Source organism: Neopsephotus bourkii, unplaced genomic scaffold (assembly GCF_033783945.1).
Source record: "Neopsephotus bourkii isolate Nb327-2 ecotype Australia unplaced genomic scaffold, CSIRO-AGI_Nbou_v1 NB_107, whole genome shotgun sequence".
NCBI classification, from domain to species: Eukaryota; Metazoa; Chordata; class Aves; order Psittaciformes; family Psittacidae; genus Neopsephotus; species Neopsephotus bourkii.
In genome coordinates, this window is record NW_026900624.1 from 7,683,802 (window position 1) to 7,701,984 (window position 18,183).

Below are 18,183 nucleotides of genomic sequence, written 5' to 3' on the forward strand. Positions count from 1 at the left end.
TTTACTGGAGGGCAGTTAACAAACTTGGTAAATAGAGAAGCTAAATACAAAGGTATTATAGAAAATTTACGGTTGTCACAGGAATTCTGCACACATAACCAGGACAAAACTCATTCCCCAGTAAAATTAAGGCATCAAACATGTAAGAAATAGATCTGCCCTTCTGGAGTGCCAGGAAACACATATAAGAACATATGCCACAGGAGTCACAGATGTATTTTTGAAGCAAAAAACAAAAGGCAAAGTTACGAATTTGGTGGAAAGTTATTTTCTTTTTTGACTTCTTATGTTGAGTAGTCAAAACAAGACAAGTGTTTCTGCTTGAAGACCAGGGAATCCCCTGTTCTTGGCAACTGAGAAGCTTCTCCTAAAATATTTCTATAAGCTGGAGAGGAACTGGAACTAGAATTGGTTGAAAACAATTTACCTTAACAGCATTCTATATTAAAATTATTAAAATACCACTTGAATGGAATGGAATATATTTGGAAATTCATGTAGTGATTTTGACATTACCAAGGAAAGAAAATGAACCAAATGTCAGTTTAAAATATCTGGGGGTGAATAAAAAATCAATTTTATTTTTTCTAAAATAAGGGGGTTTTCCCTCCCATAATATCTAACTTGCAAGAAATTAAAATTATTTTCCTCCATAATCAACCTCTAGCCACCTCATCCTACTTGGATTTGCAATCAACAGGAACCTTTACACATCAAAATTGTCAGAAACATACTGGCTCAAATTTAGTCCTGGGCTTCAGGGCTTTTAGGCCACATCCAGCTTTTGCCTTCTACCAATTTGGAGTGAAGCTCCAAGCCACCATTCGCTTGCAGACAAGCAAAGCATGAGAGATTTCTCCCTTCCTTTTCCTCCATCTACCCACTATATGGTTCTTTATCTTTCCTGCTGCATTTTCCCCCTCCTCTCCTTTTTGTAATTTCCCCCAGTATGCAGAAAAATGCTGGAGACATTACCTTGCACTTAATTTAGCTTTTTACCAAAGGGCTTTTTCTTTTTCTTACAGAAACAAAACTTGCAGAAGTACGATGCTTCAGACTTTGGTATGTTTGTTTCTCAATATCCCTCTGAAAATGCCCAGCAGATTCAGAAGTTATTTGTTATAGTCAGCAAACTAAGCACCTCAAAGGTTACTTATGTTGCCTTGAGCTTCCTCAGTATGTCTAAGAAGACTAATGCCCAGTCTGAAGGAGAGGTTTCAAAGGAATGAGACACCTAAGGATCCACAGAAAGTCTAGGAGACAAAATCCATGAAGTCAGGCAGCAGTGGTTCTCCTCCCAGAACAACTAAGCAGATGAAGTTTCTGCCCTAAATGCCCTAAATCAATGCAATTTAACTATTTTTTGAGATTATCTTACTATCTTACTTTTTTGACAGCTACGGCAAGCCCTCCTGAGAAAGTTTCTTAGCTTTTGTTGCTTAGTGTAAGAATCTGATAGCAGTTCTGGTAATACATAATGTATAAGAATATAGATATTGTTCAGCTAATAACATCTTTGTTTATTCCCTTCATTACTGTAGATTGCTAATTAAGAAAATCAACTGAACATCTAATTTTTTGCATGTTTATGCACCAATTACAAAATTATTACAGCAATTCTTAACTTCTAAACTACAGTAGGCCCTTTTTATGGCAAACATAATTTTTACAAAATAACTTGAAATGCTGGGGAACCATTACTTGAACTACAAACTGCATCATGCGAAGCACTGAACAATGCACCTCTGTCTGCTATTTCTCTGCATCTGAATTTGTTCAAAGAAGAATTCTGTGTGCTTAAAGGTTCATCCTGTTCTATCAGTCATCTTCGCTGTAAACTAGATCAACACTGGAAATAGTTCAAAAGCAAATGCATGATGTTTATACTTCGGGCTTGTCTGGTACTAAGAGGTTAGGCATCTTTATCAAACAGTAACCTCCTTTGCAGCTTAGAGTTGTTATCAACTTGCACCTTGACCAAGATAAATGCAAACTTGTACACGCAGATGTGCTTTGCTTCTCTCCTGGTATTGTAGTGAGCAGAATTTTTAGTATTCATTAAAAGCAGAGACAATCATGTAAGTGCCCGCTTAATGCTTCTTCTCATTTAAACCTTTTGGAATACAGCAGTGAGTGATATAGTAAAAAGCCTGCATAACTGTCTCAGATTGCTTTTTAGCATCTCTTTGACAGTTCTGTGTTTAAACACTGGGGCTGATGTCTGGGAAATTCACATTAACATACTTTTTGTATGGTGTGTAATCTGGAATAACACTGTAAATGAACACTCCCTCCTAAGTCATCTGTAACCTGCTAGCTCTAGACATTCTTGCATTGTAAAAGCTAGTAATTATATCAAGCACTAAAACAGCAACCGCATACAATACTGCTCACATTTACAAAACAGGATTTCTTAGTATAAATAGATAAAGGCAAATCAAACTAAAAAATACCTGATAATGGCCCAACTTAGGCTCTTTGATATACTGTGTTTTATATGCACACACGCATATGTATAATAATTGGCCAAAATTACTTCTAAAGGAAGACGGACTTCCTTTTATCCTGGTTTATTTAATTACCCTGTAATTATGCAGAATGAACTCAATGCATGTTGCAAACTAGGCCATTAGAGTGGCTGTAGTGAGTAAAATCAAAAGATTATGTAGGTCTGTACCTTCTGTCCACTAGCGGTCAGTAACAGACACCTAGAAAACTGCATGACTGCAAGGTTTGCCTAAACTGAACCTTCATTTGATATTGCCTTACATTATGGCAATGGATGGTTTGAAAACCCCCAACTGTGTAGGCCACAGGGTCCATTTTAATAAATACTTTTTATTTCCTGGAATAGTTGTAATCTTAAAAAATATGCATTTCTGTGGAGATAAATGTTTACAACAGCTTTTCTGCCCTTTGGAAGATTCTATTTCTGGTTTATAACATGCGCAACTGGGGAAAATGAAAGAAAAGAAGATGGAGAACTGTGTTAAAAAGTAACAATCAAAAATATTTCAGACTTCCTACATGGATCTTGCCACACACTGACACAGATTCCTATTCAGATCTTCAGATACCACAAAGGTGCTTTTAGTACCTCCCAGTCGTCACCTTCTGGAAGAGAGGACTACAAAGAGCTGTGTCATGTCACTGTACAAGGTGCACAGCACTAATAACAGGATTTAATGTTTGTGTACAGTGCTTTGCAGTAGATGTTCAAAGTGCTGCACTGATGATAACTAATCCTCCAACACATTCATGTGGTAGGTGGATCAAGCATCATTTTCACAATTTTACAAAGGGGAACAATAAAGAGGCTGTCAAGTCTGAAGACAACTAACCACAATTTAGTCACTTGTGTTCCTCAGGCTCTTTCAAATATCTCCACCAGAGGCCATGACAATTCAGGGAATCATACTCCAGATCTCTCAGTTCCCTGGTTGATCTCTGCACATCTGGGCCACACTGCTTTCTTAAAGCTACACTTGTTTCCTAGTCTGAAATAAGACTGGGTGTTTTTACTCACATGTTATTTAGAGGGTCAGGGATCTCCACATTTATGAAAATCACAGGCCATTTTTAGGTGAGACTAGGAATCTTTAAGTCTGGCTACTTTCCACTCCACCAGTGGAAACAAGCAACCTCAGTATTAATGCACAGTGCAAGAAATCCCCCAAATGCATACGTGTGTTTGGAAGCAGGAAATTAAGAGAAAATCTTTTAGCACCTACCACTCCTACAGCTTGTCACCACTAGTATGGGAGAAATACTTGGAGAACAGCTGTTCTGAGTCATCTTGCCAATACAGGGATGTAGTTTAAATATTCCCTGAGACACCCAGACAGTTTAGTGTTCAGAAGTCTTCAGGACACACTAACTCCCCAGAACTGGAGAGTGTGTTGCAGTGCACTTTTCTGTGATGTACTGTCTGAATCTTAAGACGTACAAATGGATCTGAGCCATTGCACATTTAAGAAATGCAATAAAAGCCAACACCTTTTTTAGTATTCCTAGTCTTTTAAAAATGACATCTGTTCTAAATCCCTACACAGCTCAATGTTTTTCACTGCATTTCCAAAGCCATTCTTTTGTAAATAGATAATTAGTACTTAAATACTTCTTTCAAAGGGTTTCCACATTAACATAAAAATAGTGTAATTACCGATGGTCAAAATGGCATGACTACAATTTATAAATTCTAATTTCTTTTGCTGCTTGGAAGATTATTTTTCTTTCCTTCTTCAACACATTTTTTATCTGTTTTAAATGCATTATTGAACCTAAAAATATAACATACCTGTTAAAAGAGGAAGAAAAATCACTGCCATCATTTTGCAAGACTGAACAGTAAAGCAAATGTAAAGATAAGCCTAGTTATTTCAGGCTTTTCTGAAGAGCTTTTATTTTTTATCAAGAGCTTAAAAGTAGGGATAATGTTTATTGACAAAAATTAGCTGATTTTCTTCTATAACCTAATACTAGAAACAGGTAATTCTAGTAGTGCTATTTACTACAGCTGGGATGGCATCTTCAGACTAAAATAGTTTTTAGTCTGAAATAAAAAAAAATATCCTTTGAGATGAATCTGCCTAGGTCAATTCCTGATGTGCATGTCAAATAATTTAATCTAGGTTTTTTGTGTGTGTACGATAATACAGGTAAAATTCACATTTTCAGGAAAATACTCTAAAGAGCTAATTACTGTTTTCCATGACAATGCAAAGCCACCATTTTTTTTTGTTTCGAATTTAGCTTGAACTTGAATTTCAAATAGGAAGACTGCCTTTGACACTGGAAAATCTCAAGCAAACATACTGAAACAATGGATATTAGTTTAAATAATCTTTTCAATCCATGCACAGAAGAGAATTCACAGATAGAATACAAACGCATGTGTTGCAGCTTACATCACAGATTGGTTATTTAGTCAAATTTCCAGGAAAGTAACCTAGAAGCTCAAGGCGACAGTGGGTCCTGGAGCATATACAATTTGGAACTGATATTACAGACTTGAGCAAGGGGAATTACATGAGCAACTGAGCCAAGCAGGCAATTTCCAGTGCCAACAATATAGGATATGGAAAATAGACATGGTTTTGGAGTCATTATTTGATGAGTGCACTAAAGCAGGACACATGTCTTTGTATTTGTCCTACAACACTGATTTATATGCAGGTAGGGAATAAACAACAAAACCAAAAATAATGAAAAAGCTGAGCACAAGGATAGCTACAGTGCACAGTCAGCCTGATATATCTTATCATATAATCTACCTTATCTAACCTTGATAACAAAGAATCACACAATTATTTGGGTTGGAAGGGACTTTAAAGATGATTTAGTTCCAACCCCGTGCCATGGGCAGGGACACCTTCCACTAGACCAGGTTGCTCAAAGCCCTGTCCAAGCTGGCCTTGAACATTTTCAATGATAAGACATCCACAACTTCTCTAGGCAACCTGTTTCAATGCCTCACCACCCTCATAGTAAAATATTACTTCCTTACAGCCAATCTAAACCTCCTCTTTTTCAGTTTAAAACTGCTGCCTATTGTCCTATCACTACATGCCCTTGTAAGAAGTCCTTCTCCAGACTTCTTATAAGCCCCCTTTAGGTAATGAAAGCCTGCAATACCCCCCCCCCCCAACCCCCGCCCCAGCCTTCTCTTCTTCAGGCCGAACAAGCCCAACTCTCTCAGCTTGTCTTCATAGGAGAGGTGTTCCAGCCCTCTGCTTACTTTCATGGCTCTCCTCTGGACCTGCTCTAGCACGTCTGTGTATTGAGAAACAATTCCCCAGAATTATTGTTGGCTGTTTAAAGTGATGTCATTAAAATCTCCTGGACATACTAGAAAATTAGTGTGTGTTCAAAGCTGTCATACCATGCATCCTTATAATGTCATTAGAAAGTTTCACTGGCTTCATGCCCTTCCATGCAGCCCTGCCATAATACATATTTAATACTTCATTTTTCTCATTCTCCAAAATTGGATTTTCAAATTTGGAAGAAAAATAGTCAGAGAGGAAAGTATGTAAGAAAGGTAAAAAGTAAAATACAAGAAGAGGAGAAAGGATAATTCCTAAAATGAAGGGAGGGAAATTATCAGGTTGGCACCACTGTCAAGCTTTGTAAACTGACTGTTCATCCCTGTTTCCCCTCTTTTTCTAAGCTATTCTGAATAAGGACAGCAAAATAGAAAACTGACTTGCAAAAGTATATCATGATACTGCATGACTGGGCAATAAGATGACAGATGAAACTGAACATAAATTTATGCAGAATAATTCAAGTGCAGGAAAATAGATACCAACTACAGATACACACTGATGGGCTCTGAACTAGATATTACCATTCAGGAAAGAGTTCACAGAGTTATAACAGGCAATTTTATGAAAATGCCATCTCATTGTTCAGTCACAGTGAAAAATAAAAACAGAATAATCCACAACACTAGAGAGGAAAAGAGAACAAACCAGGAAATTTCATTATGCCAGGGGATAAATCTGTGGTGTTCTCAGCTCATGTGCAGTTCTGGTCTCACTGTTTTTAAAAGGATACAGAACAAAAGGGTACAAAGAGCGACACATACGATCAAAGGCATTTAAGGGCTTCTAAACAGGCTTCAGACCAAAAAACATCTTAAGGGCAGATACTGGAAGAGCCTATATTCTCAAGCAGAATGAAGAATGAAATTGTTCACTTTTCCAGTATCAGGAAACACATTATGACACTAGTGGGTGACAGGTTCAAAATAAGCATAGCACTTCACACAAACAGAGATTGGTTTGGGTTGGAAGGGAGCTTAAAGACCATCTAGTTTCAACACCCTGCCCAGACCATCTAGTTTCACCACCACAGGGCAGGGACACTTTCATGGAACTTTGATGTTAAACTGCCGGCACTCAAAATTTGCACAGACCCAAAAGGCAATTAAAAAACTAAGAAGAAAGATCTATATATTGAAAACAAAGTAATGCTGTGGCTCAGGATGTCCTTGGACTGCCTACTAGAGAAAGCTGACAAAATATGCACATCCAGTTATCACCAGCATTTAATCTCCTCCATAGAGTTCGGCATCTATCTAGCCCTAGTAAAACCTCAAATTACTCCCTGAGAAGCAGGGGGGATGGGGAAGAAAAGTAAAAGAAAAGAACAAATTACCAAAAAGAACAAAGTGAAATTAAATGGAGGGCTTTAGGGGTCAGATGATAAAAAATACAAAACTAAGTAACTAAGGGGCAGACAAAGCACCTTAGCTGCTAGCTACAGTCGAAGACAATACGGTGCTAGAGACATGTATCATCTGAGCTGGTATAGGCCTTCCTGTGTACCCACATACAGTCAGCCTAAAAAAGAGAGAACATATTTTAGGGTATGACTCAGCAAGCCAACATGCCTCTATTAGCACAACACTTGAGCATGTGGTCGATATAGCCATAAGGCCCATGGAAGTTAATGATGTTAATGTAAAACATACTTTGCATCAGACAGGAACAGAAATTTTATGTACAGCAGAAAGATAAAATCTGAACTTGCTGAAGGGCCTACTGAAAAGATGGAACAGGCTGATAGATAAGAGTGGCACAGACCCAAGAGGATCCAACGGAACAGAAAGCTAAAAGGTAGGAATCAATGCTACACATAAAGATATGGAGCAAAAGGAGTAGTAGGATACGAATCTAGTGCCCAAGAGGAAGCTGAGATCAAGAGAAAGTGTAACAAGCAAATATTCTAGCATTTATTCCAAGGCATAAACAGAGTTGTAGTCTAATGATGCAGAAGACATAGATTTCACACAGAACAAAATTAAGTGGGAAGCTGAGCCCTGTGCTATGGGATGAAGGGACAGAGAAATTTGGTGGCAGCAAGTTAAGAATGATGCTGGAGGTAAAAGTCTGTGCCAGAGTCTGTCAATTGCTTTCTCACGAAACTAGTCAAATGTTAAGACAAGGAAGAAGGAAAAGGCTGGATAAGCTGTGGGAGTTGCAAAACCATGGAAGGTACTGGAAGCAGCTATCTAGAATAATCAAAACTGTTGCAGAAAAATGCCTTTAAAAACAAGATGCACAGCTAGCAAGAACTTTTTTAATTTCTTCTTCTTAAAGAGAACACTTTAACCATACTACCATTTACTATAGATTTTGCAAACACTCAGGGTATTCTAGTGTTGCTAAATTGTTCATTAAAAAAAAATTAAAAAAGCTAAAGCTTCCATTTTGAATTCTGATGCTATTTAAAGAAATAGTTTACAGTTCTGCACTGGAACAAAACTTTAAATGCTAGCTGATGAAACCTACATCATTTATTTTTCTCTTGCATCTTCCAGAATAAATTTAAAAACTAAGTTAAACTTCCCCTTTCTTCAAATTGCCAAGAAACTGAAAAAAATCTCTGACTTGTTAAATCTGCGTATCTCAAAGATGATCTTGCAAAAATACAGCTGAAACCACCAAGATCACCTTTTCTCAAACTGCATGTGCCTCCCTGAAGTTGGAACATGCCTGTAAAGTCAGAAAATGAAACCTTCTTTTGGAAAAAAAAATAATAAAGAGACCATCACAGAAATGCCTTGGGAAATCTCTCTGCCACACTGAGAGTCTTTCAGCTTATGGACTTCTTCAGAACACTGTACAGATGTGACCAGCAGGGAGGCAGATGGAGAACAAGGGAGACAAAAACTGTGCAGCAAGTAATGTGTGTAGCCACCATCCTTGCTTGCTAACAATATCCCAAAGCACTTTTCTTCCCACACTAGCAGATAAATAAAATTGGTATTATTTAGAAGAGCTAACCATATGGTTTGTGTAATCTTTATATGCTATTTTCAGTACATTATTATACTACATGATAGAGACCTACAAAATAGGATTAAAATTTGCTTTGTTTTACAACCAACCTGTTCCGTTTGAATACCATTCTATGATTCAATGATACAGAGACAGAGGTGAGGGCAGTGTACCAGAGTGTATTACTTCCACATGCTGTCTCTACCTTAATACTCTTAGAACAAGGCAATTCTTCCATGTGAGGCATATTACTGGGTTCCCAAGCTCAAAACAGGTATTTATCAGCCTTGGTGATAATTATTTGTTAGTAAATATTTGATTAAATTGTAAAGTCCTGACTTTTTTTATATTCCATTTCAGCCTACATGTATCTGTCTGCTTCGTGTCTTCCCAATGTAGAATGCTGTAATATGTAGCAAAAAAAAAAAAAAGAAAAAAGAAAAAGACAGGAATAATGCAAAAATATCAACTACAGGAAAGAAACTAAACCTAAACCCTGAAACCCATTACTCATAAATTGTGTCCTCTCTCTCAGCCACTCCTTTCTTTCCTCCCACTCTTTTTTGATAATGAAATATCAGAATCCAGAAGCCATTTTCATTCTAAATCAAGGTATCCACACTGCTGTAAGAACAATACAGATCAGGGGTTTTGTCTGGGTATGTTTTCCCATTTTCACTGTCATTTTTGTTTTAGCATATACAAAATGTTGCAGAAGCACATGTAAATCACCACTCTCTTGCCCACTGGAACAGAATTTCAGTTACCAATGCCAACAGTTGCCTACAGAAGGCATCTACATCTGGTCTGCTACATCCAAGACAGCAACCACCGGCACACGTTTTGCTTTGTTTGGAATTCATCACCGTGGTGCAGCTGAGCCTCAGATAAAAAAAAAACAACTATGAGCCTCCAGGGTTAAACAGACAAATGTTTTCAGTCACAACAACTTTTTTTGGGAAGGAAGCAAAGCCATAACAATGTATGTAAGAGGTTTTATGTAAATCATTAAAGGCCTTCTGACTTAAATTGTTGCTAACACCAAGAAGTTGCTTAATGTACACTTGAGAGTGTGAAGGCAGAACAGATGAATTGTCTCACAAATCTTACTTGCTCAGTTGGAAAAATGCAAAAATATTTGTAAAAAAAAAAAAAGAAAAAAAATCAGACTCCTCACTGCCATTGAAATTTAACAGTCTAATTAATATTCATTATTTCTGAGTGCATGATGGCTTCTACTGAGAGGCAGAAGGGGTAGATACAATCAGTAAACAAATTTACTGTCAAATCCACAGAATTCAATACCTACCTAGCCACTCGTTGAATTTTTTTACTTCACTAGGAAGTCCCAGCTCAGTAAAATCACCAGCATGTATTAACACATCTCCATATGGCATTTGGATGGGATCAGTTCTTGAGTGAGTATCAGAAATACAGACAAATCGTGTATATCCTGGAGGTTTGGGAGCATCATGGGGCACCGGATCAACCCTGTAGGAAATGCATCATAACAAGGTTATAAAGTACTTTTGTACTTCTTAGTGTCTACTTTGCAATTCTAATACTACTTTTTACCTTTACAAAAGATTACACTGACTTCTAGATCTGGCTGATGGAAGGGATTTATTAAAACAAACCTAACACTAATGGGAGGTGTAAAAATTCTTGATGTTCACATCACAACATTTTCAGTATTTGTTGGGTAGACGGATTAATTTAAAGAGATTAAGGAAAAAAAATTGGACTATGGCAGTCACTCTGACACAAATACAAATAAATCAAAGGCATCACCAGTTTCAAAGGAATACTTACTATCCCGTTTCATTGTTTAAATATGATTACACAGTATACAGGGAAAAGTTTTATTTTAGATACATAAATACATTTAAATGTATTTTTTCTAATTATAACTTTTTTTCCCTGCGAATTATGTAATTCCAGCAAATTTCATTAACACATTTTGGAGATATGTTTCAGTGTGTTAACGCAAAGCAATGTAAGAACTCTCCTTACAACAACTGTAAATGTACATTCGAGTCTGACTATTGTCAGGATAAATGTGGCAACTTTCTGGGCTTAATTATACTAAAAGACATCAGATGCTGTGAGGGGTGAGGCTGCATTGTTCAGAGCCCAATCTCGATATTCAAAACTGAGGAAACTAAAAGATCTGACCCAGTTTGATGAGACTTATGGTTTAGAAGACGAAAGCAGAGAGCACTTCTCTGCTATATGAGGAATACTTATTTTCAACTCAGTCTTTTTACCCTCAATCCATATTTTTTTAAATATATAGAAGCAAATGTATCTATATGCAGCTATACTGTATCTGCTATTCCAGTTAGGGAATTCTGGTGGAAGAAAATTTAAATGCGAGAGATGCAAAGAGTTGTATTTATGTCGCCTGAAAACTGAAAGAGAGAACTGTTACGAATTGTTTTACCTTTTCAAAATATATTTGGAAAAGACAAAATTAGTTGGGTTCAGTGTTGCAGGATATGTAATACATATCCTTATTCCTTGCTGGTTTGGCTTCAGTTCAGGAACTTACTTTTATATAAACTCAGAATAAAAGTTAGAGATCTTTGCTATTAATACTACCTGTTTACTTCGTAAGTTTTCAAAATGCATTTTATTACTTGAAAGACATAATAATCTTTATGATCACATAATCTTTTCTCCAAGTCAAAGAATTCTGCGAAATTTATAGGCTGGTAAACTGAGGTGGTTTTGACAACTCCATGAGATTAGTAAGAGAGTGAGGAATAAATCTAAAACCTTTAAACCTTACTAAATACGGAGAAAGTTCTTAGCATTTTCCACAACATAACTACACAACTAGAGTATGAACAACTTATTTCATACCAGTCTTTCCCATACCTTTTTAGGAAGAAGAAATGTTGGGTTTTCTACAGCAGCACCGGAGAAACAGCTTTTTAGCACAAGTACCTTGGAGCTGCCTTTTTGAAGTTTCAGGTTTTGAGCAGAAAGTAACCAAACAGGAGGTAAGGAGAAAAACCAGCTGTGATCAAATCATACCTAATGAATATCCAGCAGTATATATATGCTAGTGGGATATGTAAGCAAGCATGTACTTCAAGTTGTAAAAGTTGGCTTACAAACAGTGGAACACTTGGACTTGAGAGAGCAGCTGCAAACACTGCGTGTAAGGTTGAGGAAGCGTGCATGTTCCAAGAGAACAACAAGCACATGTAGAAGGGCAGGTGAAAAAAAAAGTGTTAAGATGCAGGAGGAGTTAGGCATAGGAGGTCACAACCTCAACCATACAGCTGCATTACTGCCATCATGTATTAAAAACACCTCTGTTTGGAGGGAAGAGAGCTGCCATAGAGAAAGTTCCATGGGTGGTTAGTGGAAATAGCAGGGTTGCAAAAGAATATACATGGTGAATGGTGGGGTTTAGACTAGTGAGTGAGACTTGTCAGAAGGTGTGAAGGGTAATGCAGTCAGTTCACTAAGTTCCTCCACAAAATGAACTGTAATGGCTAGATAAAATGATGAGATGCTGACCCTGGCTATCACTGCTGCCATTTAAGCTAAAAAGATTAAACATCAGTCCAGTAGACAAATTTTTGATTATTCTTTGTGTCCACCATGTGAGTTATGGGTCATAATGGTAAGCCAGCTTTAAATCATGCTTACTACCCTGGAACAACCTAACAATATGGATTGGCCTAAAATACCACTTTTTGACTTTTAATGGTAGGGTAGTCTTTAAAGCTGGTACTGCTTCTCCTTCAGAAATCTGTTAAAGCTCAGCACAGCAGGAAGTTGGGTGTTGGGGAGTAGCACGCATTTCACATGTTGCTCCTCTGAGGCTGAATGGAAAAAACAACAGACTTACCATGGCAACCCACGCAGCACATAATATACATGCTTTTTCTTATAGTTTGAATGAGGATGGGGAAGATGTGGACAGCATGTTCCTGGCTGCTGAAGTATATATAACTTTTAAAACCTGTGCAATGGACCAGGTAATTTTCAGGGGGAAAAAAGCATCAATACAAAAGAAAAAAACCAATAAATGAGATGCAGATTTTTCACATGGAAGTGATATGCACACACTGAGGCCATATATAGGTAAAAACATATGTCAAGTTTCACAAACGCATCAAAGTTATATTACTGGAAATAATTTCTGAAGGCTCCATCCCCATATTCTTGTGTAACGCATTCCCACAGCAGCTGTCACACCAACACCCAATGCACCGCTTGCAGCATGAGCAGAGGAATAAAGATGTGGTGATTATTTTTGTGCAAATGCTTTTGCTTTTCTTTAAGCCAGTATGAAAACTTGCAGAGAAATTGAAAAGCAAAGTAAAAAAACTCAGACCAAAACCACTGCCAGAGGTTAGCTTATACATTAGGTTTCAGTGGTTTCACAAAGGAGCAAGACAGGAACTTTCCAGAAACAAGGGATGGACTTGAAAACACTGCCGGAATTTACCACCTTTGTCAGTGGCAACCCAATCATTGCACAAGTACGGGTATGACAGACCAAGATGGGGCTATGAATGGGATTATCAGCACGTTATGGGTGCTAAGAAGTGAAACAAGAAATGTGGAACTGCACAAAGGACCAAGCAAGAGCTGCAAGATTGAATTCAGAAGAAAAGGAGCACGCACAAAAAAATATAGTTTAAGTAGTTTACTACGAGTTCATATGTTAACAAGTCTATGTGAAATCTGTTTGTGATTGACTGCAACATCACTTATATAGTGGTATTTTGAACTATACACAAAGACACTGAAAAGCCCTCACCTCTCTGAAGTCAGTGACAAAACTTGAATGGACTAAAGCAGGGCTAAGATTTCACCCATAACAATCATGTGAATAAAAGGTGCTTTTGTTACACTTTTTATGTCTACTTCTCCCTTCTTTGTTATTATTCTATTCAATCCTGCTGGTATTGAGAAACATTACTTACAATTTCTGTACCAAGAAGAAGAGGTCAGATTGTGGTTAAACGTTTCAACTGATTTAGCCTGTTCTTCTAGTTGTACAAGCTTCTTCGATAGCATTAATCATTTATGAGAGATTGCTAAACTCTTCTGAGGATCCATTTTCTATGGATAGCTTATTTTCAACTACTTGCTTAGGTGCTGAACTTCTATCATGCAGCTGACTGTCTAAGCCCTCCAGTAATATGATTTGCTACTGGTTAGAAGTTGTAACAGTACATCGCTGAGTACCAAGTGGATACTAATAAATAACTTATTTTCAGCCCAGTAAGAAACACTCAGCTTTTAAGACCAGTGAACAAATTCATGAGTGCCCAGGAACTGTCTGGATATCCACAAATAGCGAAGCCTCAACAAATAAAGCAACCTGCATTTGGAATTTTCATTCGTAGAAGTATTTCTGAACCCGCATTTGTTTGTTTGTACTTTTGCTACCATTTGCCAGCTCTGCAAACAAAAGATGTTTCCCAGTGCTAACGCTTCACTCATTTTACTGTTTGCATTCCAGTGGTATCTAAAAAACAAAAAACACCACAGACCATAAGCTAATACACTGCCCCCAAAACCTGACTGTTTGCTCACTACCCTGATATATATGTCAGTCTTAAGATTATTTTTTTTAATAAAGTATCATTTGTGCCAAAGAATGTACGTAAGCATTCACTAAATAGACACAGAATTCAAACAGCCATCACTGACGAGTTTTTTAGCTATAGAAATCATGGCCTGTGTTTGTAAATTATCAGGTCATATTTAACACCAAAAATGTGAATGTGATTTTTTTATCAGTCTTCCTAAAGCAAAAAAAAGTTTCTATCAAGAAAAAAATTAAAAACCAGCTTTCTGATCTAAAGATAAGTCTGCTTCTCTCTATAATAAACACAAAGAAATGGTGCAGACATTTTTATTCCCCATAAAAATATTTTACAGTGGATTTTTATATTTAATTTATTTGTAATAGCTTTACTGTTTTGCTCTTCCTTCTGGCTTTAAAGTTTATGGCAGGTTTCATTTTGTAATTATAATTCTCCACTTTACATTACAAGTAAATCATTTAGAGTAGTTAATTTTACTGATGTTGTCATTACATAAGAAGTCAGAAACAAACACATTATTTTAATTACTCTTTAAGTACTTGGCATCTTCAGCCCATCGGTATGAAAGTAAGTTGTCGGATGGGTGCCCACACTATTTTATTTATTGATGCTATTTTTCCCTTGTATGTAGCGGCAATATAACTAACCAAACAGTATGTGTTGTACAGAAACAGGATGGTATTTTCAACAGCTATTTACATCAGTAAGTGAGTGCACAATACAAACAAATATTATCAAGATCACAGAAAATATCCTTGTAGCATCTCTCATCTTATTACCACTGTTTGTTGTTTTTCCTTTAATACAGTAAGTATTATGTATTAAAGTAATGCTAGCTGAGTGATCTTTCTCCCATCCTTCAGCAAACTTATACTTTCCAAAAGGACTGATTTTGTATCATTACACTAATTATTATAAGAAAGGCAGCAAAATGGTGTTCTTTAAATTCTTTTTGACTGGTCCATCAAATACCACATTGACAAGGCCATAACAATTCAGAAGGCTGTGCTAGAGCAATAACAAAACTATAATACTTACATTTGCACATGTGGGGGCTGGAAACGTCCCTGGTTAATGTTGTAGAACGTGAATGCCTGTGTGGGGTTGGAGCTGTACTCATCCACTTCAATTATGAGTCTACTGTGCTGATGCCTTCTAGCTGCCATAATGTGAGACTGGGAGAAAGCCATGCTTGCACTGCGTAGTTCGGCTTTTTCAGGCAATCATAACTGCTATCTTCCTACATCGACGGAAGCAGACCATGACATCTCCTTACCTAATCAGCACACTCCCCTTCAAAAAACCTAAAAGCAGATTGAAGAGAAGGAGCATAACTGTTTGACAGTTAATATGTTTGGAATTGCTTTATTTAATATGAGATGAAGGGAGGATATTGAGGGGTGAAGACACACAGCTCCAAGAACTCATCACAAACCTTTCCAACCCAGCAATTTGATGATCATACTTTAGCTGCGAGTGGGAAGCGGGGTGAGAAAGTAAACTTGCTAGAGCACAGGGGCAACTTGCTCTAGTATTTCAGACATTTAATACAAAACTTACAGACATGGCAGTCACTCAGAATGGTGTGTCAAATAATAATGTTTCTTCAACCCAATCATTTCCTTTCTTTTTTATTGCATTGTTGAATATTTATTACCCACCCACCTTCTAAAAAACAAAACAACCTACTAAGCCTAACATTGACTACACGGCTATGCACAACTAAAAGGTGAGTTAATTAAACAAGAATGAGTTTAACCAATTATTCAGAAAGTCTGAACCATTTATTACCAGGAAGCATTTCAAGTGGTTGCTCTTTACATCCTAAGGAGCAGAGCAAAAAGCCTTCTGTGCCCTTGCTCCTAGTTTTATAGCATCACTGAAAGAAGTTGTGACACAGATATGGAGGGCTCCCCCCTTCAAACACATTCTCTTTGCAGTCAACACTAACCCAACATTCTGAATATACTGGAAAAGAAAGCAATTCAGAGGCTAACACACAGTTAAATGTTACTAAGTACTAAAAAAAAAAAAGTAAAATCCGTACAGGTTTTATGCTTGGGAATAAATTTTTCCCTGAAGGTTACACAAGTCTAGAACAGCAGCACTGAAAACTGGCAGAGGAACAGCAAAGTGAAATCAACCGAAATGCAGAGTATCCCCTAGAAACAGCAGAAAGTAATTTAAATGTGAATTTTACTTTTATTTCCCAGTTTTAATAAAAAATGGATTATAAGATATAAAGGTGGGTATTTTTACAGTGTAATTTTGCATCCTTTTATAAAGTTGTCTGTCTTAAATATCTACTTTCATGCAAGTGAGGGCTCTTCTCTTCTACGGAATACAAGTGATCTGCCTCAGAAGATGTATTTCATGAGAAGCCATGCTAGAATGCAGCAAGTCACTTAATATATGCAGTTTCTGGAAAGCAGAGCTACAAGTATTTTATGTGACCTTGATGTTGTGCCTAACTTCCATTCTGAAGGGACCACTGCCAACAGTGATGGATGTCTTCACAGTCACTCGAATTTTTAAAGCTATTTGCAGGTATTTAGGTCCAATTCAGGTCTAGTGGCAGTCAAGCACCTAAGCATCTTTAAAAATCTGGGCTTCAGTCTTTGCTTAACGACTGCAGATGTTAAGTGCTCCAAGAAGTGGCAGTGTTATTTTTGTTTTGGGAATTCTTGTTCTTAGTAAAGTAAAATGAGGGATTCAGCTTAGTTTTGTTAGTTGCTGAATGGCTATAAAATGATGACAACTTGCTGTCACTAACAACTGGCAGGAAAACAGTCTGAGAATAAAAGAGCAGATTCCTTCATGCCCTCCCCTAGAATTGAGTGGTAAGGAAATGGCAGAGTAACAACAAAGAAAATTTTGGATTTTAAACACTCTCAGATGCCGTGTTCAAGCTACGGAACAAGCAGCAGCACAAAGGAATGTGCCAGAGCAGGAGGAGGGAAGGGAGGCATGATCCTTGTAAGAATAATCAAGTACAAATTGCTGCATTTAGGAAATAAGAAATTATGACAGCAGATGTGAAGAACCCTCCCTGAGGAGCTTTCTGTATTAAATGATGCATTTGTAAAGAAGTTTGAATAGGCAAGGTCAGAGATTTTATAGGGGGCAAACTGTTCTAAGTGAACCTACTTCTGTTTGAAAGAAACTATTAGAACTGGTGACCTCTAGAAATATTCTCCAGTAAGATTAATAATTTATGATTCCACAGCTCTACATAAGGATTTCAAACTACCTGAAAGACACAGCCTTTGTTTTGTAATTCAGGGATTATGCCCACTTTACACACAACTGCAGTTACAAAGGAGTCAAGGCACTGCCTTAGGGACCTAGAATCTCCCTTTGGCCTTAGGAAGTTCTCAGGAGCTCACAGCAGCTGAGAAAACAGCTTCTGTCAGCCTCCTCTTCAGGTCCTGTCTTTCATGACTTATCTCAAGTTATACATCACATCTCCTGCAGAATCAGTATATTTATGCAGGTACCCTAATATCCACTCTTGAGCTCTGCCTCCTCATTCTGGTTAAGTGGAAAATAGCACTTACCAACACAAACTCAAAAGAACAAATTTGTTTGCAAACAGAAACAAAACCACAGCCAGCACACCGCCAATATACCCTTTAGTGCTGAAGAGTTCTCATAAGCAGGGAATCAAGCCATGCACATGGGAGAGTGTGTGAATCATACCATTAGGCCAGCTTGAGAGGATGCTAGCCACAGACATTCAGCAAGAAGTTCACCATATAAACATGTAGGAGACAGAAAGACAACATATTTACTTGAGGTAAGGAAAAAAAGAAGAAAAC

General features: G+C 37.3%; 1 protein-coding gene across 5 annotated transcripts in view; it reads right to left on the reverse strand.

The window, feature by feature from the left end:
- Positions 1-18,183, reverse strand: part of MPPED1 (metallophosphoesterase domain containing 1) — a 61,565-nt gene that overhangs the window by 30,448 nt on the left and 12,934 nt on the right. For 4 of the 5 annotated variants that reach the window (XM_061359276.1, XM_061359283.1, XM_061359302.1 and 1 more), the window contains exons 2-3: positions 15,404-15,669; positions 10,092-10,277 (exon numbers count right to left, since the gene is read on the reverse strand). In XM_061359276.1, coding sequence (XP_061215260.1) covers positions 10,092-10,277; positions 15,404-15,555 — 338 coding nt within the window. In that variant the 5' untranslated portion in view covers positions 15,556-15,669. Of the gene's footprint in view, positions 1-10,091; positions 10,278-15,403; positions 15,700-18,183 lie in introns of those variants that run through there. The other variant, XM_061359269.1, reaches the window with a different exon arrangement.